The sequence below is a fragment of the Oreochromis niloticus genome, linkage group LG7 (genome assembly GCF_001858045.2).
Source record: "Oreochromis niloticus isolate F11D_XX linkage group LG7, O_niloticus_UMD_NMBU, whole genome shotgun sequence".
In the NCBI taxonomy this organism is placed as follows: domain Eukaryota; kingdom Metazoa; phylum Chordata; class Actinopteri; order Cichliformes; family Cichlidae; genus Oreochromis; species Oreochromis niloticus.
The window spans coordinates 676,587-699,232 of NC_031972.2; the positions used below are offsets into that span (position 1 = coordinate 676,587).

Below are 22,646 nucleotides of genomic sequence, written 5' to 3' on the forward strand. Positions count from 1 at the left end.
TATCCCCAACGGGAAATTGATTTGCAGTATGTCCATACAGAAATTTACATTTTTACACAACATTACTCGAGCATCTTTCCCCTAGAGAAGCTTTTTATCCAGGCATGTTATGTTCTGGCACGACGTCCAGTTTTTAACTCCAGTTTCCTACTGTTATCTCAACATAATCAGAACAAGTCTTAAACAACTGCTGCACATTATGCTCACTTACACATTTTTCCAACAAACAAGTAAAGCTGAACTAAGTTAACTAGTTTCAAGATTTCATTGTCCTTTGCTAACATTGGGGCCCTTTTAACATGAGTCCTTAACCTGTTTAATAATTCTGCAAACTCAACATTGCTTACTATTTTTTTTTTCACTTCTACAACAGTAAATAGATTAGACCACCACGTCTTCAACATACAGGGGTTTCCCTTTTACTGGCGGCAACTGAAAAAAAGTCTCCAACAGCAATAACACTGAGATTTCCAAGAGGCGAAAGGTCTCCAGTTTGTTTTCTCTACCATGGATGTAAGCCATTAGTCTCTGATCAACCATGGAAATTTTATTCATTATCAACATCTGCAGATCACAATATTTACACGTAAGCAATTTAACTGTCCCTGACCCAGAGGCATGTAAGGTAAGCGGACATCTTTACCAATGCTAAATGTGCTGTGAACTATCGCAGCATGTATTTTATATGGGGCAATCGCAGCAGCTGCAGTTAAAACACAAATAGGATGACGTCAGGATGACAATAACCTCACTGCTTCATGCTGAATTGCTTTAACTGAACGGCTTTTCCCTGTTCCTGGCCTTCCTGTAATAAATACATGCCTTATCCAAGCATCGCTGTCTAATCTGATAAAACACTGAAAGTTGTCTCATTCAGAGATTAATTAAACCCAAACCATCACTTCTGTGCATGATGCCATTTCTCTTTTCCAAATGTAAAACCTGTTGGCTGCACACACCTAAGTCTGGAATATTCTCATCGTCTTGTTCCACTATTTGCTCTTTCGCTGTCCATTGCTGCTCACGCTCTAAACGCTCCAACTCTTGTTTTGGACACAGCTCACACCAGCATTCACATCATAGTTGTTTTAGCAGAAATCAAAGAAAAATTCAGTATTTTGCTGTATTAAAAGGGGAAAAAAAAAACAACATTCTAGTTATAAAAGGTCTGAATTCAAAAATCCAGCCACTGAACAGGACCCCTTTTTATTTTTTAATGTACTAAGCCGTGACAGTCTGCTCTGCGTATTCTTGTTCGGGGTGTGATGGTGTGTGATCAGCTTTATACATAGCGATGGTCTTACTTGTGCTTGTGTTGGATTTGGCTGATAACAGAATGTTTAAATCTGAAACAGCCTTTAAAAAATCTGTCCAGCCGATAGGTCTCAGAAATGTTGCTGCTTTAATTGTCATAAATGTGTGAACCTCGGATGGTGTGTTTATCAACAACAATTTCACCTTTGTCATTGTAAGAAACCAAGTCTGGCGAACGGTTCAGCGCTGATAACATAAGCTCTGCATTCCTCATGCTCCTTAAGTATTCAATTCAATTCAATTTTATTTATATAGCGCCAAATCACAACAAAAGTCGCCTCAAGGCGCTTCATAGATACAGAGAAAAACCCAACAATCATGTGACCCCCTATGAGCAAGCACTTTGGCGACAGTGGGAAGGAAAAACTCCCTTTTAACAGGAAGAAACCTCCGGCAGAACCAGGCTCAGGGAGGGGCGGGGCCATCTGCTTGGGATGAGAGAAGGAAGACAGGATAAAGACATGCTGTGGAAGAGAGACAGAGATTAATAACAGATATGATTCGATGCAGAGAGGTCTATTAACACATAGTGAGTGAGAAAGGTGACTGGAAAGGAAAAACTCAATGCATCATGGGAATCCCCGGCAGCCTACGTCTATTGCAGCATAACTAAGGGAGGATTCAGGGTCACCTGGTCCATCCCTAACTATATGCTTTAGCAAAAAGGAAAGTTTGAAGCCTAATCTTGAAAGTAGAGATAGTGTCTGTCTCCTGAATCCAAACTGGAAGCTGGTTCCACAGAAGAGGGGCCTGAAAACTGAAGGCTCTGCCTCCCATTCTACTTTTAAATACTCTAGGAACAACAAGTAGGCCTGCAGTGTGAGAGCGAAGTGCTCTAATAGGGTGATATGGTACTACAAGGTCATTAAGATAAGATGGAGTCTGATTATTTAAGACCTTGTATGTGAGGAGCAGGATTTTGAATTCAATTCTGGATTTAACAGGAAGCCAATGAAGGGAAGCCAAAACAGGAGAAATCTGCTCTCTCTTTCTAGTCCCTGTCAGGACTCTTGCTGCAGCATTTTGGATTAGCTGAAGGCTTTTCAGTGAGTTTTTAGGACATCCTGATAATAAAGAATTACAGTAGTCCAGCCTGGAAGTATTTCTAATTTTAGAGATGTTGCACAAATGGAAGAAAGCAGTCCTACATATTTTGTTTAATAGGTGCGTTGAAGGACATGTCCTGGTCAAAAATGACTCCAAGGTTCCTCACAGCATTACTGGAGGCCAAGGTAATGCCATCCAGAGTAAGAATCTGCTTAGATACCATATTTCTAAGATTTTCAGGGCCAAGTACAATAACCTCAGTTTGATCCGAATTAAGGAGCAGAAAGTTAGCGGCCATCCAGGTCTTTATGTCTTTAAGACATTCCTGCAGTTTAACTAATTGGTGTGTGTTACCTGGCTTCATGGATAGATAGAGCTGCGTGTCATCTGCACTGCACTGAAAATTTATACTATGTCTTCTAATGATGCTGCCTAGGGGAAGCATGTATAATGTAAACAGAACTGGTCCTAGCACTGAACCCTGTGGAACACCATAATTGACCTTAGTGTGTGAAGAGGACTCTCCATTTATATGAACAAATTGGAGTCTATTAGATAGATATGATACAAACCACTGCAGTGCAGTACCTGTAATACCTACAGCATGTTCTAATAGCTCTAATAGGATATTAGAATAGAATAGAATAGAATAGAATAGAATAATCCTTTAATTGTCATACAAGGGGAAATTTGGTTGTAACAGCAGCCAAAAAGACACATATACAAACAAACAGTACACAGGACACAGAACAGAAACGTACACAATTTTTCTTACATATTTACATTAACACTAGAATTACTGAACCTTTTTTCCCTGGTGCAAGTCCCTACTACTAGATTTACTAGCCTGCGCAGATTTGCGTAAATTCCCCCCGACCTTAACACCTCTTGGCACCCAGCTGAGATTTTCACAGGTCTTCAGCTCCATTGTTCTCCTGCTTTTGTTGTGCAAACACACCCTCCCCCAACCCCTAACCATGAGAGATTCAGGTCTTTCCTTCCCTGCAAGGCTACTTTCCTTCCTTACCTGTAGCGTACTATACACCATGGTAGTTTCTATGTGCAATATTTCTCATATGCAATATTAGTTCTTGTCAATCCTTGTCACTACATTGGATGCCTGGCCATAAACATATATACACAGAGTTGTACATATATTTATATATTTATATAGCCACACCTTATATAATATGCATAAAGTCTAGTTATACACACAGACACATCTATATCATATATATATGTAGGTAGATAGATAGATAGATAGATATGTGTGTGTGTATACATACACCAATATTTTTGAATACTCGTGTCCATATATATGTTTCCAGATTGTTTGTATAGTGCACTTTCTATACTGTGCTCTGTCCACGTTTTTGCAATGACAATGCAGATTTTCCACTTGTGGGACAAATAGATGCAGATTTGCTGTGTGTGTGTGTGTGTGTGTGTGTGTGTGTGTGTGTGTTTGTGCAACATTGGCATTTGTTTACTTAGATCCAAGGCAGGCCAAACCTCTGTGTTACAACCTACATACAAAAGAAACACATTCACAATATATGGGTACACAAGTCTGTTTTATTTCAAAGTGTTTTAAACTTTACAGCGTTTGCAGACCCAGTGTCCATCATCCCTGCATTTGGCACAGGTGAACTTCTGACATGTTGCACAGGTAAACCTGCTGTGATTCCTGTTGCAGCTCTCTTGCACCTGGCACTGCATTGTCTTTACAGTCCCCGGCACAGCAGCTGCTGCAGCCTGCCTCTGTGCTAATATTTCCTTGTGCTGCATGAATCGGCAACGAAGTTGCTGAGCTAGAAGACTCAGAAACAATCTTCTTTTGCCTGTCCACCCTGTACATGCCTTGTACAAAATGTAGGCATTCACCGCCGGCAGGTCCAGCATATTGTAGAAAACCGCTACTGGCCACCTGCGTGTTGCTGATCTTACAGAATACATCCGTGCCATTTGGTCCAACACGTCTACACCACACTGTAAAAGCAGAGCGAGAGAGTCATGAGTATATGTTTTTTTCTATAGGCCTGTATAGCACACATCAGAAAACATTGTAGCACTGGTGTAAAATTGTACACACATTCACATACCTCCATGTGGTTATAGTCTGTTATCGTGTTGGGTTTCCTCTTTCTGCCGTCACCGATCGTCACGTCTTGGTGCATGGAACTTAGAACACACACAGTCTTGTTTTTTTTAGGTGCATAAATTGTCAAGGACACACTGCCACTTCTAAGCACTGAAGTGGAGAATACCTCTTGCTTTGCAGTATCTTTTGCAAGTTGAGGAAGTTCACGCCGGACTTTATTCACCGTGCCCAGTAACGTTGTTTTGCGCTGCAGCAGTCTGTGCGACAGTGACAGTGAAGTAAAGAAATTGTCCGTTGTGACATTTCTCCCATCATCCAAAAACGGCTCCATCAGTTTCATGACCACGTTCTCTGCCAGCCTCTCTCCTTTCTGACGACTGGGGTCCTTTCCCAAGTAAGGAGATGCACTGCAGACATATTTGGTGTCCAAATCCGTGGCCATCCAGAACTTGATCCCAAATTTGTCTGGCTTGGTTGCAATATACTGTGTGAATGGACAACGAACCTTGGTAGGGAACAGCTGTTCCCTACCAAGGTTCGTAGGGAAGCTGGCAACAACGGTTGTGCATTCAGTATAGTTGTGACTTCCGCAAGAAGTAAGTTGTAGTAACTCATGAGTAAGTTGAAGCATTTCTACCAGGCATTTCTGAAAGTTGTAACACAGAGGTTTGGCCTGCCTTGGATCTGAGCAACTCTGAGTGAGCAAATGCAAATGTGCCAGGCCTCAAGGATAATGGGTGGTTTGCACAACAAAAGCTGTAGGAGAAACAAGCTGACGACCTGTGAAAATCTCAGCAGGGGTGCTTAACACCTCGGGACTTGCACCAGAAAATAAAAAAGCCAGTAATTCTAGGGGGTATTGGGTTTAGGGAAGTTACGCAAATTTGCGCAGGATAAGGACAATGGTTACTATATACAGAGTACTGTACAGTTATTAAATTAAATAAAAATAACTACAGAAAAGAGGCAAACCAGGTTGTAGTGTGAATCGGTTGATTAACTTATTGCAGTTACAGCACAGATGTAAACATCTATGATTGTTGGGAGCAGTTCTGATTGTACAGTCTGACAGCTGCAGGGAGGAAGGACCTGCGGAAACGCTCCTTCATGCATCTAGGATGCAGCAGTCTGTCACTGAAGGAGCTCTGCAGTTCAGCAACATTTCCATGCATGGGGTGGGAGACTCTGTCCATCAGAGATGTTATTTTGGCCAGAGTCCTTCTGTCTCCCACCACCTGCACTGGGTCCAGGGTGCATCCCAGAACAGAGCTGGCCTTCCTGATGAGTTTATCCAACCTCTTCCTCTCAGCTGCCGATAAACTGCTGCTCCAACATACCACACTGTAAAAAATGACAGATGCCACCACAGAGTCATAGAAGGTCTTTAAAAGCGCTCCCTGTACTCCAAATGACCTCAGCCGCCTCAGCAGGTAGAGTCTGCTCTGACCCTTCCTGTAAAGAGCATCAGTGTTGTGGCTCCAGTCCAGTTTATTATTCAGGTGAACACCCAGGTACCTATAAGAGTCCACTATCTCAATGTCCACTCCCTGGATGTTCACCGGTGTCAGTGTGGTGGGTCTGCGTCTCCGGAAGTCCACCACCAACTCCTTGGTTTTCCCAGCGTTGATCAGCAGGTGGTTCTGCTGACACCAGTCAACAAAGTCCAGAGTCCACTGTCTGTACTCTGAGTCGTCCTCACCTGTGATGAGGCCGACTATGGCAGAGTCGTCAGAGAACTTCTGCAGGTGGCAGCGTGGGGAGTTGATGGAGAAGTCTGCAGTGTAGAGGGTGAAGAGGAACGGTGCCAGCACAGTTCCCTGTGGGGCCCCGTACTGCAGACCAGCGTGTCAGAGACACAGCCCTGTGACCTCACATACTGTGGGTGTTCTGTGAAGTAGTCCAGTATCCACTGGGACATGTGGTGGTCCACTCCCGATAGCTCCAGCTTGTCTCTCAGAAGTCATGGCTGGATGGTGTTGAAAGCACTGGAGAAATCAAAGAACATGATCCTCACAGTGCTTCCAGGCTTCTCCAGGTGAGTCAGAGCTCGGTGCAGGAGGTAGATGATGGCGTCCTCCACCCCAATGCCAGGCTGGTAAGCAAACTGCAGTGGATCCAATGAAGACCTCACCAGGGGGCGCAGATGGTTTAGAACCAACCTCTCGAGGGTCTTCATCAGATGCGATGTCAGGGCTACCGGCCTGCAGCTGCTGAGGTCCTTGGGATGGGAGGTCTTTGGTACCGGTACCACACAGGAGGTCTTCCACAGCTGTGGTACTTTCCCCAGTGACAGGCTCAGGTTGAACAGATATCCTAGGATGCCACACAGTTCATCTGCGCAGCACCTCAGGAGCCTGGAGCTGACGCCATCTGGACCTGCAGCCTTCCGCACCTTAATCTTGCGAAGCTCGTTCCTCACTTGAAGTGCTGAGATAGAAAGAGTGGATTTTGGGGGAGGGGTGTGTATGTTGGAGTCCACAGAAGCCGGGGGTGGTTGTAATGACTGGGAGGTGGGAGGTGTGAAGCTGAGAGGTGTGAAGTCCTGAGATGAAGGACAGGCAGTCCCTGAAGATGAAGGAGATTGCAGCAGGGGGGACGATGCTGTGGAAGGGGTGGGTGGTTGATCAAACCTATTAAAATATTTATTTAGGTCATTCACCCACCCCAAGTCTCCTGCAGCCTGGGGGGTTGGTTTTTGTCCTGAGATTGTCTTCAGGCTGTTCCAAACCCCTCTGATGTTGTCCTGTTGCAGCTGCTCTTCCATCTTCCTCCTGTAGTTTTCCTTTCCTTGCCTTATCTTCCATTTCAGCTTCTTCTGAACAACTCTCAGCTCCTGTTTGTCTCCAGATCTAAAGACTCTCTTCTTCTCCTTGAGGAGAGCCTTAATTTCAGGATTTATCCATGGCTTGTTGTTAGAAAAACACCGTACCTTTTTGATGGGTACGGTGTTGTCCACACAGAAGTTCATGTAATCCGTAATGCAGTCTGTGATGCTGTTGAGGTCATCCTCCAGGGGGCTGCAGAGGTTGTCCCACACAGTAGAACGGAAACAGTCCCTCAGGGCCTCTTCAGTCTCTGCCGACCATTTCCTTACTGCGTGTTTCACTACTGGTTCTCTGTGTACTAGAGGTTTATACACAGGCTGGAGATGAACCAGATTGTGATCTGAGCCCCCCAGGGGAGGGAGAGGTGATGAGCTGTATGCCTCCTTGGTGTTGGCATACAATAAGTCCAATGTTTTATTGTCTCTGGTGTGGCAGGTAACATACTGGGTGAAGGTGGGGAGAGTGGAGGACAGGGAGACGTGATTAAAGTCCCCAGAGATCAGGAAAAGGGCCTGAGGGTGCTGTGTTTGGAGTCTGCTGGTTACAGTGTGCAGGACCTCACAGGCTGCTGCAGCGCTAGCAGAGGGCGGGACATACACAGCTGTCATAATCACATGTGTAAACTCTCGCGGTAGATAGTACGGTCTCATGCTAACCGCTAGCAGCTCAATGTCCTTACAGCATAGCGTCTCTTTGATAGATAAATGCCCAGAGTTACACCATCTATCGTTCACAAACACAGCCAGACCCCCTCCTCTCTTCTTACCACTCTCCGTTGTTCTGTCGGCCTGGATCAGATGAAAACCATCCATGTTTATGTGTGAGTCCGGAGTTAGCGCAGTTAGCCACGACTCTGTGAAGCACATCAGGCTGCACTCCCTGTAGTTCCTCTGATGTCGGGTAAGGGCTGCCAGTTCGTCTACTTAATTGGGGAGAGATCTCACATTCCCCATAATAATAGATGGAATCGCTGGCCGGTACCTCCTAACTTTATTGCGACGCCCGATCCCGGCCCGAGTACCACGTGTCTTCCTCCTCACCTCGCGGGGGATGTTAGCTTGCTCGGCGGTAGGCATGGCAGCGGAGGCTCCGAGGGCTAACAGCTGATCCCTGCTGTAAACAATGGGAGGTCGGACCTCCACGCGCTCTCCGGACAAAGACGCCGTAAAAAATGTAATAAAGAACACGATTGTCCATAGAATTCTGAGCTCCATCGTGGGGGACAGCAGTCCACAATAGAAAAACAAAAACAATAAACACAAAACAACAGAGAAACATATATTAAAGAGAAAAAAGGACTCGGTCAGGTCTGAGCTGCTGATACTGGCTGCCAGCTCGGCGCGGTGCCGGAAGTATGATGATATTATGATATTATGGTCAACAGTACACAGCAAAAATGCCAGTGTTGATTTTTCAGTGTTAGTTGAATTCAACAGAGTTCGGAGTCTGATCAACACTTAATCGAGTTAAAATACCACATCGGGAGTGGATTCCTGAAAAGTGTTAGTGTGGATTTTAGTTGTTACTGCATTTTAACACTATGAGTTTTAAATTACACCACACCCTCATTTCCTGTGGAGCAGCGCATTTCAGAATCTTCTTCGGTCGCCATCTTTTCTTGCTGCTGCGGTAAGTTTTATTCGGTTAAATATTAAGTTTTAGATTGATATTAGTACAAGTAACACGATAACTAGTAAGAAAATAGCATTTCTATCAAAATGCATGATCTTTAAGTGTCATATTTGAATTTTAACTGTTTTTTTTATTAAGCTGGTCTACTGCTAGCTAGAACTCCACCAAAGTACCACTTACTTTCCTAATATTCATTTAACATATTCTGGCTGTTGGGAGAATATAACAACTACAACTTGTTAATATATATCTCAGTGTTTATTAAACGCCCTTTATTTAATTTCGAATCAAACTTGCCAAAGCCTTAGGTCAGGCGGGGCCACTTGCAATCCACGTCACTCCTACATGCAGCCTGTATATTTAGGTGAAGAAACAAAATGCGATTTAGCCCTTGAAGTGATTTTTTTCATTATTCATAAATGATTTAATGTGAAGGCAATATGTGCAGAGTGCTACAGGCCCTTGTAGGCAGTGTAGTCGGTGCTGCAGGGAGAACATGTGGGACTCCCCCTCCCGTTCTGTGTGGGAGGGAGAAACTTAGGTGTTGCTACCCTCGAGAAACGCTAAATGAAAGCATGTAAATATAATAATAACCACTGCAGCCAAAAAGAGTGGTTGATGAGCCCAGCGGTAAGTAAGCTGTTAAGACTCGACTGTACACTGTGTTTGCTGACAGTAAAGCTAGTTACTGGCTACGAACCCAACGCGGAACCCGTTTATTGCTTTGGGAGCTAATTAACATAACACTACTCTTTTTGGATTTCTTCTAAGATGTCATCATGTTGCTGAAAGTCAAGTACCAAAGTACCAAGAAGTACATACGGTTACAGCCAGGTTTCACATACTTGGAGTTCATCAGTGAAGGTGGGTGGCAATCTTGTAAATCTTTATAACAAGCAGGACAAGAAAAAATATTTTTGATATTTTGGCATGAAGCAGACCTTGGAGATAGCCGAAAAATGCACAGTGTGAACTGGCCAGATTGACTGCTTGTGGGACTAACAGTGTTGAGTTAGCACACATAAATTACTCAAATTGGTTTTGCAAACACACAAGTTAGTGACTGAAATGTCACATTGCTAAACTGCTTTTAAATAAAAGCAATGTGGAATTTCACATTAGCTTTGGAGATACAGCCTTTGTTCCATTCGAATTCAATTCTGTTTCAGATATGTTTACGTCACATGTTATCATCTTCCTTTAGTGAAAAACAAGTTTGGACTTCCTGATGTTACTGAACTGCACATTTTTGATGAGACTGACACAGCGGTGGAGGAAGACATCTTTCTTGAACTTATAGAGGCCAATCCTGACATATGCCTGACTGTATGTGACAGTGCAGCAGGAGATGGTAAGGTTTCATTTCATTGTTAAGTCTTGTTTTAACGAGTGTTCAGGGATTTGCAGCTGCACATTTTTTTACACTATTTGGCTGTGGCAATTTGGATATTAAAATGTATTAAGACAAAACTGAGCATACAATTAGCAAACATTTCAAACTACAATTGATACATTATTGTATTTTACATATTAAGCACACTCTTTTCATGAAAGCATAAAAACAAATTGCTTTACATAATTAAAACTGATGAAAAAACTTTACACATGTTAATTGATCCAAAATACATGAATAAAAGCTATGGTACACATGCACTCAGAAACACTTATACCCTTATCACACTCATTTATACACTCCATCCCCCTTCCTGCAAAAAAGCTATTTTCTTTTTAGTTGAATTTGGAATATAAATAAAAATAAAGAACTTAAATGACTCTGCCATATTGTCATTCTGATTATTTTAAGTTGTATGTAGTTATGTTATATGGTAGTATGATACCCCAGAGTTGCACCCCTCTTCTAGGTCAGTCATCCATTAGTTTTGTCTTTCTTTTTCATGTTTTTAAGCTTGTTTTTTTTTTTTTCTATAGCTCATTCAACATCATCGTCCCTCACGGATACCATGTCTCTGTCCTCAAGTGACAGTGATCTTCACAGAGATTTGGGGATCCCCGTTACTGGAAGTAGACTGAGCACTGGGGCCAAGAACAAGCCTACCACAGAAGTTTCAGAGTCAGAGGCTGCAAAAGAGGTACTTTAGATGCATTTTAAAAATGTAATTAGCTAATTATTATTGTAAGTTTAGCTTGTCACAATATAAATATGGTTTCATTTAAACTTATAAAATTTTTGCAAGGTAAGATAAGCACGGTGGCACGGTGGTTAGCACTGCTGCCGCACAGCAAGAAGGTCCTGAGTTCAATTCCACCATCAGGCCGGGTCTTTCTGTGTGGAGTTTGCATGTTCTCCCCGTGTTTGCGTAGGTTCTCTCCGGGTACACCGGTGTACCCGGTTAGGTTAATTGAAAAATCCAAATTGCCCGTGGGAGTGAATGTGAGTGCGAATGGATGTCTGTCCCTGTGTGTTAGCCCTGTGACAGACTGGCGACCTGTCCAGGGTGTACCCCGCCTCTCACCCAATGACAGCTGGGATAGGCTCCAGCCGCAACCCTGGAAAGGATAAGTGGAAGCGAATGAATTGGATGGAAGATAACTTAATGCATTGCTGATGGGATTTCGGTGTGTGGGAGTGGGGTTGCTCTGTACCCTATTAATGTTAGTTTTTTGTATGAATCTGTAATGGTGGGTTAGATTTATTTAATAACATACATGTGCTAATTGACAATTCTTTTGTTGAAGATGGTAGAAAATGCATTGCGCATAAAATCTGGAGGTGAGGATGTCTTGGAGGAGTACAAGTCTGAGAAATCACTGCAGCATCGCACGCGCAGGCAGCTTGTTAACATACTAGCTAGTCACATGACTGAGATGCATGGGTAAGTGGTTTTGAAGAAACAAAACTAATTCAGATCAAAAGAGGTGATCTAGGACTGCTTTGTTTTCAAGACGTGTAACACTGAATTATGTTTAGGAAACCACATTATTATTAAAGTGGCAGGGTTTATTTTGATTTTTCTGTTTGTATTTGTTTTCTTTGCTGTAAAGGAGGATTCCTTCACGTAAGCAGAAAGAGAAGTATGCCTTGGGAATCATTACACTTTTTCCTTCGCTGAAGGATCCTTTTTCTCCAAAAGGCTATGTAAGTAAAAAAAACAAACTTCATACCTGAAGACAATTTAGCTTTATAGACTGTAACTTTTCAATGTTTGTTTGACATATAATTCATCAGTTAAAAAATTGAAAAACAAAAACTTTTAGTACATTTTTTTCTTAGTTGCTTATCTAAAAATGTAATTGATTATTAAAATCTTTGCTGACAGTAGGAATTTATCATAAAATGCATAACAATTGTTGAAAACATCTATCTATCAAACTACAACCCTATAGATAAAAATGTAATTTTTTAGGTTATAAAATTATAACTGCAATTCTAAGATCACTTAGTGATTTACTTATTTTTCCACATTTTTGAAAATACATTGACAGGAGCACTTCTATGATGGAGAAAAAGGCACAGGATATTTAGCATGGCGCCTCAAAACCATGTCCAGGAGTAGAGATCGGAGGCCAGAGAAGGTAGCCACATCTCCTCAAGCGCAAGGACCAAACCGCAGAAGATCAACAGTGACAGTGCCTCAACAGCTTGATGGAGATGCCTGCAGGGAGGCTGTATCGTTTCTTCTTCACTGTAATGATGAGACAGTCATCTTTGAAAAGATGAAGATGACCTTTCAACATCGGCAGAACCTCGTGCATGATCCACAGAGAACGACAGATGTCCTCAAAACCTTCCCACGATTTTTAGACATCAAGGGACTAGTGAGTGGTGTTTTTATTTTTACTGCTGTTTTTTCTTATCGGGCCAAATGTTGGCAATTTACAATGGCATTTTACTTAAAGTATTTTTATGTATTTATGATTAATAGCTAAACCAAGACTTCCAACTGTTGTTTGGGGCTGAAACCGCATCTAAGCTCCTTGAGAAGTGGGAAATAGCGTTTAAACCCAAGATTATTGATGAGGCCCGACATCTGACTCGATCAGCTGAGGTGCACCAACTTCTGAAAGCTGCTGAGAAACTTGCAACAAATGATGAAACCAGTAAGGCTACTCTCTCTCTTGGTTTGTATTCCAGCCAGCTAAAGCTTTTTTATTTTTGAATTGTAATAGTCCATATGTCTTGTTTTTTCCTTGTCTTTCCCTGCCTAAAGACTGGGACAGTGATATGGCTTCTCTGCTGCTCCTCCTTCATTTGTTGCCACCCACTGCTGGTCGGAAGAGGACAAAAATTAGTCCATGTGATGCTGTGGACAAAATGGTGCACTTTCATAAGGTGAATATACCTCTTCTACTACAATCCAATAACGTTAACCCATTAGCAACAGCATATTTTTAAGTTGACATTACAAATAGACTTTTTATAATGTAAGGCCATGTCCTGTGCAGTTTGGTCTCCTACAGCTTTCTGGGAGCACTGGTAAAAATTGAAGACTTGCTAATTTTTCTGCTGTGCTGCTGTTAGGTGTCCCTTCTGATTTTTAATAGTTTTCCTCTTACAAAAAAGTGAACAATTACATTAATATCTCTCCATCAATTTCTAGACAATATTTCAGATTCTTTAGTCGCTCAAGGGACATACTGGAGTACTTAAGACTAAAATATGACTGTAAATATGTGTCAGTTTCAAGTGTATGTTTCTTTTTCCCAGTCAAACTGCAGCATTGATGAACACCTGCGGAAACGAGAGGGAAAGCAGCCATACATCCTTGCTGTGGGCCGCACCCAAAACAACATCCATCAGTTCTACATTGTCGTGGACAAGCACCTTATCCCCTGCCAAGCCACCAGCTCCTTGGGTGCTTTTGATGAATTGTTTAAATCTCACTACGTTTTCAACCTGTCCTATGATGAGTCCCTGGTCCAGCTCTACACATTTGTGCAAACAGCAATCTACAGCATTGATGCTACAACAACAAGTGGCTCTCCAAGGGTTTGTGAACTTCGGACAAAGTTCTTCAACTAAGTTAGAAAAATGTTCAAATGTTTCATCTGTCAAGCTGTACATGCCGCTAGCCAGTTACTAATAACTCACTTAAGACTTGACCATAGTTTCTATCCAAGCACCAGGTTTAAGTTGGTTTGTGCACAAGACCGCTGTAGGCGACAGTTTTCAACGTATTCAGGTTTCAAAAAACATTTGGTTGTTCATGAAAAGGAATTTTGTCAAAGTGTTGATCCAGTAAAATCAGCATGTTTCACAGATAACTGTTCAGGAGACAATGCTGAAGATGGAGATACAAATTCCATGCAAAACCCAGAAACTAATAGCTTTGAGAACAAGGGATCTGGTCTTCAAATCCAAAATGTGAAACATATTTGTGCTTCAATTATTGGTAAACTGCAAGGAAGTGGTATGGTAAATAGTGTTGTTTCATCAGTTGTTAATGATTTGGAAGATCTTGCTACTGGTCTACATGCTAAGGTAAAACATGACATTTTGGCTCATTTCTCTAAGGATGACCCTGTAAGAGCTACATTAAACGAAAGCTTTGAAAATTACGAAAACCCTTTAATTAGCTTTAATACCGAAACCAAAAGAATGGCATATTTCAGAGAGAAATGGGGCATTGTGGAGCCAGTTGAAATAATGTTGGGAGTTCGATTTGATACAAGGAGAAATAAATTAACAGGCACCTATGATCAAGTTCCAGTTAAAGAAACATTTATTTACATTCCAATTTTGGAAACGATTAAATTTATGTGTCGTAATGCGGAAATTTGTCAGTTGCTTAGAGAGCCACATTTATCAAAAACGAACACATTTGAAGACTTTTGTGATGGAAGCTATTATAAGACACATCCCTTGTTCTCTAAAGATCAAAGTTCTTTACAAATTCAGTTGTACTATGATGACTTTGAAACTGCAAACCCTTTAGGTTCAAAACGCACTGTCCATAAAGTAGGTGCTCTGTATTTTGTCCTTAGAAATCTGCCACCTAAGTTCAACTCTGCTCTTATGAATATTCATCTGGTAGCATTGTTTCATACTGAAGACATGAAAAAATATGGATTTGATCCAATTCTACAACCTCTTATTAATGACATCAAAATACTGGAGTGCTTTGGCCTTGATTTACCATTCTCCTCTGAAAAAGTTTATGGCACTATATGTCAAATAACCGGAGATAACCTGGGGATGCACACCATTCTGGGTTTTACGGAGTCTTTTAGTGCACGACATTTCTGCCGTTTGTGTTTGGTTGACAAAGATGATGCCCAGAATGTTTATGATGAAGATGACCCTAAGATAATCTTGCGTGGAAAGGATCTTTTTGAAATGCATTGCAATGAGTTGCAGTCAGAACCACAGAAGTTATCAGTGTTTGGCTTAAAGCACAATTCAACATTAAATAACCTACAGTTCTTTCATGTTTGTCACAATTTCTCTTTGGACATAATGCACGACATTCTCGAAGGGGTGGCTCAGTATGAGATAAAGTTACTGATGGAGTATCTTTCTGAAAATGTTTTGTCAAAAAATGATCTGCTTTCAAGAGTTTACGCTTTTGATTACGGGTATTTGGAGCGCAAAAATCGTCCTACAAGGATTAACCTGGACAGCAGTGGTAATAGCATAGGGCTCAATTCCATGCAGACTCTTTGCCTTGTAAGAAACCTTCCACTCATTTTTGGTGATCTTCTGCCTGAGGGAAACCCAAACTGGACTTTGCTGTTGCTTTTATTACAGATCATTAACATAATATTTTCTCCTTCTCTTACATTGGGCATGACTATACATTTGAAGCATTTGATAATAGAACATCATGTTTTGTTTAAACAGTTGTATCCAAATAGGAACCTCATCCCAAAACATCACTTTATGATACACTATCCTTCCTGCATAAGAAAAATTGGGCCTCTGATACATATGTGGAGCATGCGATTTGAGGCTAAACATAAGGTTTTCAAAAATACTGTAAAAAACTTCAAAAATGTTACAAAGTCACTTGCAAGAAAACATCAAATCTTCATAGGATACCACTGGGAGACGTCACCTTTAAACCACATCGAATATGGACCCTTAAAATCATTTAATTTGGACCGTGAGGACAATACACAGATGTTTGCAAGAGCACTGCATGCTGCACCGAGAGACTTATTTTCTTCTAGCTGGATCAAATTTTCTGGAACAGAGTACAGAAAAGGACTAATCATTTGCATTAATGTTGAAAATGAAATGCCTGTATTTGGTAGAATAACAACGATCCTCTTAGCTGACAGTACTACGTTCTTCCTTGTGGACAAACTTCTGGTTGATAACTTCAATGAGCATTTTCATGCCTACAGAGTGTTTGAGACTGATGAAAAGGATGTTATAAAAGCAGACAATCTTATCATTTACAAACCCTTTGACCTGCAACATGCACATACTGGTGTTGACTGTTTATATGTTGTTCCTTTATTTTATTTGTAGTTGTATTAAGGCAGCAAATTGGTGGCCAGTTTGTATTGGTGCTTGGAACACTTCCTTTGGAATAAAATGTTTATTGTTTAATTTGTTTATGCATCTTTTTTCTTGAGCCTTTAAATCAAGCACATTCAAGCTTGGTAGAGATTAATTACATTTATTTTTCTGTTGAAATGATATATATAAAACACTCAGTGTTATTTTGTTACACTTTTAAGTGTAACAAAAAAAACACTCGCAGTGTTATTTTGTTTAACCACATTAACACTCACAGTGTTTTGTTTTACACTTAAAAGTGTAACAAAATAACACTGTGAGTGTTAGACAATTAACACTACAAAAGAGTTAAAATATTAACACTATTGAAAGAGTAATTTTAACACTGGACCGGTGAGGATTATATAAACACCGGGATAGTGTTAAAATTAACACTAAGAGAGTTAAATTTACACTTACAATTTTGCTGTGTATTGAACGCTGCACTGAGGTCTAGCAGGACAAGCACAGAGAGGAGTCCACTGTCAGAGGCCATAAGAAGATCATTTGTAACCTTCACTAAAGCTGTTTCTGTGCTGTGATGAGCTCTGAAACCTGACTGAAACTCTTCAAATAAGCCATTCCTCTGCAGATGATCTGTTAGCTGTTTGACAACTACTCTTTCAAGGATGTTTGATATGAAAGGAAGGTTGGAGATTGGCCTATAATTAGCTAAGACTGCTGGGTCTAGAGATGCTTTTTAAGTAAAGGTTTAACTACAGCCAGCTTGAAGGCCTGTGGTACATAGCCGATTATTAGAGATAGGTTGATCATATTTAAGATTGAAGAATTAATTAATGGCAGGACTTCTTTAGCAGTTTTGTAGGAATGGGGTCTAAAAGACACGTTGATGGTTTGGAGGAAGTAATTATTGAAGTTAACTCAGAAAGATCAATTGGAGAAAGAGTCTAACTTAACATCAATGGTACTAAAAGTAGCTGTGGATAATATTACATCTGTGGGATGATTATTGGTAATTTTGTCTCTAATGATTAAAATTTTATTTGTGAAGAAGTTCATGAAGTCATTACTAATTAACGTTAAAGGGATTGTTGGCTCAGTAGAGCTCTGACTGTTTGTCAGCCTGGCTACAGTGCTGAAGAGAAACCTGGGGTTGTTCTTATTTTCTTCAATCAGTGATGAATAGTAAGATGTTCTGGCTTTGCGGAGGGCTTTCTTATAAAGCAGCAAACTATTTCTCCAGGCTAAATGATGATCCTCTAAATTTGTGACACGCCATTTCCTCTCCAGCTTACGAGTTATCTGCTTTAGGCTACGTGTTTGAGAATTATACCATGGAGTCAGGTACTTCTGATTTGAGGCCTTAGTTTTCACAGGAGCTACAGTATCCAGAGTCGTACGTAGTGAGGAGGTAAAATTATTAACAAGATAATCGACCTCTGTTGGAGTAGCGTTCAGATAGCTGCTCTGCTCTATGTTGGTACAGGGCATTGAAGCACTTTCAGAAAGACATCTACTGTGATAAAGTCGACTCTCCACTGCTGTATAATCAATTATTGTAAATGTAAATGTTATCAGGAAATGATCAGACAGCAGAGGGTTTTCAGGAAACACTGTTAAATGTTCAGTTTCTATGCCATATGTTAAAACAAGATCTAGAGTGTGATTAAAGTGGTGGGTGGGTTCTTTTCCCACACCACCAACACAGTGGTAAAACATATGCTCAGAGGCGGCGAACAGCGGGTTGGGCCGTATTTTGTGCACTGTTTTGACCCCACAAGTAATACGGCTTATGAATTTGTGGGCTGTTTTCACCACGGTTGTGTTAAATGCTACCCCGAGAGTGAAGTTAATCCTGTCAGCAAAGCATCCTATGGACTGCTGCATCGCATGTTTTGTGACAAAGTGGATGCAGTGAGAGCACAACACAGTGTGAGCATGGTCGTGATGTGGGAGTGTGAATGGGCAGCCTTGAAGCAGACAGACCCCACAGTTGTGGCTTTCATGCACACATACAGAAAGCCTGAACGCCTGAATCCATGAGATGCCCTCTTCAGAGGGCGCACCAATGTTATAAAACTGTACCGCAAGACTGCATGTGATGAAAAAATATTTTACTATGACTTCACCAGTCTCTATCCCACAGAGCAGTCTAAAAAAGATTATCCTGTCTGACACCCACAAATCATTTACAACAACTTTGACAGGCTAGAAAATGATTTCGGCTTTGTTAAATGCTCAGTACTCCCGCCGAGGGGTCTTTTTCACCCCGTCCTTCCCTACAGGTGCCACGGCAAACTTATGTTTCCACTCTGCAGCTTGTGTGCTGAAGACCAGAATCAGCACACATCATGCGGGCACAGTGACGGTGAGTGGGTGTTGTCAGGAACCTGGGTCTCATTTGAGCTTGAAAAAGCTGTTGAGAAAGCATACAGGGTTGTTTCTATTGACGAGGTGTGGCATTTTCCCAACAAGACTGACACACTGTTTAAAGACAGGAGGCTTCGGGGTATCCAAAACACGTGAAAACACCTGATGAGCAGCAGAAGTACATTGATGAGTATTATGAGAAGGAGGGAATAATGGTAGATCCTGCAAAAATAAGTGTAAATAAAGCTGTTAAAAACTGTAACAAGCTGTTGCTAAACTCGTTATAGGGTTGTTTCAGCATGAGAGCAAACATGGCCTCATCTGAGTTAATCACAGACCCTTCGAGATTCAGCCAATCAATGTTTAGCGACCAGTTCGACGTGCGTCAGTTTTGTTTCATCTCTGATGTCGCCATGGTGCAGTGGCGCCACTCTGATGGTAGAGCATCCCGTGTGAGGGATGTTAATGTCTTTGTGTGGGCCATGACCACTGCACACGCCAGACTTGTGCTGTATGATTTGTTAGACAACTTGCAGCAGCGCGTGCTGTATTGTGACATGGACAGTGTCATTTTCATGGCATGCCCTGGCGACTGGATGCCTCCTCTCGGGCCATCTGCTGTGACCTGTTGGGGTGAGATAACAGACTTTCAGGAGAGAGACTTAATATTTAACAATCCACATTTCACTGTTTTACTCTTTGGTTCATATGTGGATTCTGTATTGTTCTTGCTTTGTGATTGTTTATGTTTAAGTTGTTTGTTGCTGGCTTTTAGTTTGTTTTTGTCTGTTTGGGAGCTGACATAGTCTCTATGGAGATGGGGTTTTGCCAGGGGTAGCATCAGGAGAGAAGCTCCAGAGAGGCGTGTTCCATGTTAAAAGCTAAAATATAACAAAAGAGATTATGCTAAACAAACAAAACCTTTCAATTGCCCAACCCTATCTGTCCCCTCAACGGGTTGTATGTTTCAATGTTTCCTTATTATTTTGTCATAAAAATAAATCAAACAAATAACTTAAGCTGTGTGACAGCACCTTGCGTTTACGCCGGGCTGTGAGCTGCCCTAAATCTACTTCCTACACCCCTTTTTCACCCAGTTTAAAACTATTCCTGACTTCCCTCAGTGCACACTGTAAAGTCTAAACAGATACAATTAGCTTTTCCTGGTAAAAGGTCCTAGATTATTTTGTCAACCTTTGGAAACATCCTCTATAGAGTTAACCCATTTCATCTTTAAAACTTAGGCCTGGTTTCTTCGCCTCCTTTAACGGCTAGCGCATATCCGGTCTGAACACTGTGTTTGGGCAATTTACTTAACATAAAAATCCTGCACTATTCCTAAAGTCCCTCTCATCACTTTCATGCTCCCATTATAACCTGTGTCTAACAAGCTTTTGATCTTCTTTGCAATGTAAACAACTCGGTGTCTTTGTGCTCTGTTCTTCTCCTTTCTCTGGTTGGTTCCGTTCGGTCTCGGGCTTCCAGGATTCTCGGCACCCCTGTGGTCACTGTGGTCCTGAAATCTTCTCCTGTAAAGGATAGGAAACAAAACGCCTCTCTCTGCTACACCTCACTAATCTACTGTGTTCATCTAATGTTCCCTTAATCATTCAAAGTTGTTTCACAATATCATGTTCTGGGCTCTGTCCTTTATATTAACTTTACTTAATCTCAATGCTCTTCATGTGTGTGAGCAACACTTTTAGTTTTATTAAACACACCCAGGGTAAGATATAAACCATCACCATCTGAGCATAAAAACAGACAGATCTTCTCCGAACAGCTCAATTCAGAATGGTTTCATTCATCAAGGTTACGCCCCTTCATGCGTCACAAATGAACATAATATGCATCAGTTACAATAAATGGTCAATCTTAAACCCCTAAAATTAGACAGAGAGGTTCCTCTTTCTATCACACCTTCCATACAAGGCAATAAGATTCAAGCCTACATGGTCCCTGAGGCGGATGCTCTTTAACTAATCTCCTGTCATCTGTTACCAAGTAGACTAAAATGCAGTTAGAAGCTAAATGAGTTTCAGGCCTTTGGCCTGGCAGGTTTATGGGTTCTATGTGTTTGTAAGCGTGTATGTGGTTTATCCTTCTATGCTCCAAGTCACTTACACAATAGATTGTCTGGACATCGCGCCAAACAAAGCTTAAGACCCTCTGTAGACCAAGCAACAACTCTTTCATGAGCACAATCACAATGTGTATAAAAATCACTTCTACGTATATAATCTTCAATGTTATTCATCTGGGTAAGCAACACTTTTAACACCCTCTTAAGAAGCTCTCTCCTTCTCTCATCTGATCATCTCAAGCATGTCCTGTACAAAACTTACTTCCTCTTTTTAAGCCCACATACAAGCTCTACCACCTTTGCCCTATATGGCTGTCTCGACATGTTTCCTATCATCTTATTCATGGCATGTCTATCTTTACAGCTTCTGCATCACCAGTTCCTACACAAAGACAAAGCAAACTGTGTTTCACCTCTACCCTAGAAATAAATCCATGTAATATCTCTTTGTGTAAGCCTGCATTATAACCACTTATTCTAGAAATCAAAAAGAACATGAAAATAACAATTTCTGCCTCAGTTTTACCATATCTAAATGATCAAAAACCCCAAAAGTCATAAAATGATCCTAAAACCCATTTCAAATTAAACCTTAAATCCCCCCTTTTGTGACACATCTCATGTGTCACAAACTCAAAATGCTTCACCCGGGCTTAGGAAATTAAAACAATAAGGTTAGTCATCTCGTTTCTCAAAACCCCTCAGCAATCCTCCTCTCAGGTATATCTGCTCCGGCCCTGCAAACCTGTGTTTAAGGAATGAAATCAATTTAATCATCATGTCAAATCTTTTCGAACTCCTGGCTCCATCCAAAGCCTGCATCCTTGGAACTTCCTAGAAACAAAACCTGTGTTTTAACCTGAACTTCACATTTCATACTCAGTTTTCCCCACTTATGATCCAATCTGTGTTATAAAAAGGAAACTTAAAACAGAACAATTATCAGTCATGTGTTTAACCTTAGTCCAGTCTTTACCTCAGTGTCCAGTCGGTCCAACCTTTAGTCCACATCGTCCGTCCAGTGACCGTCCATTTACACACATTCACTCACATGCATTCACACCAGGTATTGCTGATAGTGGAGACTCCCGCGCAAATAATCAGATTCTTCACCCTCAGCAACATGAGCTCATTCATTTGTTTTATTTTGTTTTTTAGGAAAATAGTTCTTTATGCTTTTGGACTGGATTGGCTCGCTGCAATCCTTTTAGACAGGGACTTAGGACTTGATCAGGTCCCCACAGGTAGCCTTTTCCTCCGCCCATTGTAATCTGGAAAGCCCACCTTATGTTTGTTCTCCCGGAAATTATTACAGTGCTGTTATTCACTCTTGCAGGCCTGCTTAGAACAAAAATGAGAAAAAAGAGAGCTGATTATTAGCTCATCAAAACACAAAACAAAATCACCTGCCTGGTTTTCTCTAAGTGCACTGTTACAAAAATAATGGGCCCCCTTAGACATGTCCATGTTTAATAAAACTCCCTCTATTAAAAACAAGACAACCCAAACCAAACTGACCGAATCAACCCATCACTACAACAACAGCCTCAAAAATCTTAAACACAGAAAATTTTCTTATTAATCTATCCATATGCTGTTGGGATTAGAACTTCAGGGCCACAAAAGTTTTGCCCTACTTTTGGCTTGACTAATACTTAGTCTGAAATCAGACTTAAATCACTCTCTCTGTTCATTTCCCCCACATCATATTTCAGTGGCCTCAGGTACTTCAGCATCCTGACAGTCTGAGGTCAACTGACATAATTTCACCTGCTCAATACACAGAAAATCTTGTTAAACGCCACACAACTTGCACACCATCATCACTAAATTCTAAGTTTCTTTTCTAAA

At 41.2% G+C, this 22,646-nt stretch overlaps 1 protein-coding gene across 1 annotated transcript; it reads left to right on the forward strand.

Moving 5' to 3' along the window:
* The first annotated feature begins 9,698 nt into the window (after positions 1–9,698).
* On the forward strand, positions 9,699–13,911 carry LOC109202980 (uncharacterized). Its single transcript, XM_019361989.2, has 9 exons — positions 9,699–9,783; positions 10,124–10,270; positions 10,849–11,009; positions 11,617–11,753; positions 11,923–12,016; positions 12,364–12,696; positions 12,804–12,978; positions 13,089–13,210; positions 13,586–13,911. The coding sequence occupies exons 1-9, from the start codon at positions 9,699–9,701 to the stop codon at positions 13,898–13,900; spliced, it is 1,569 nt and encodes a 522-aa protein (XP_019217534.1). The 3' UTR covers positions 13,901–13,911.
* The last annotated feature ends 8,735 nt before the right edge of the window (positions 13,912–22,646 follow it).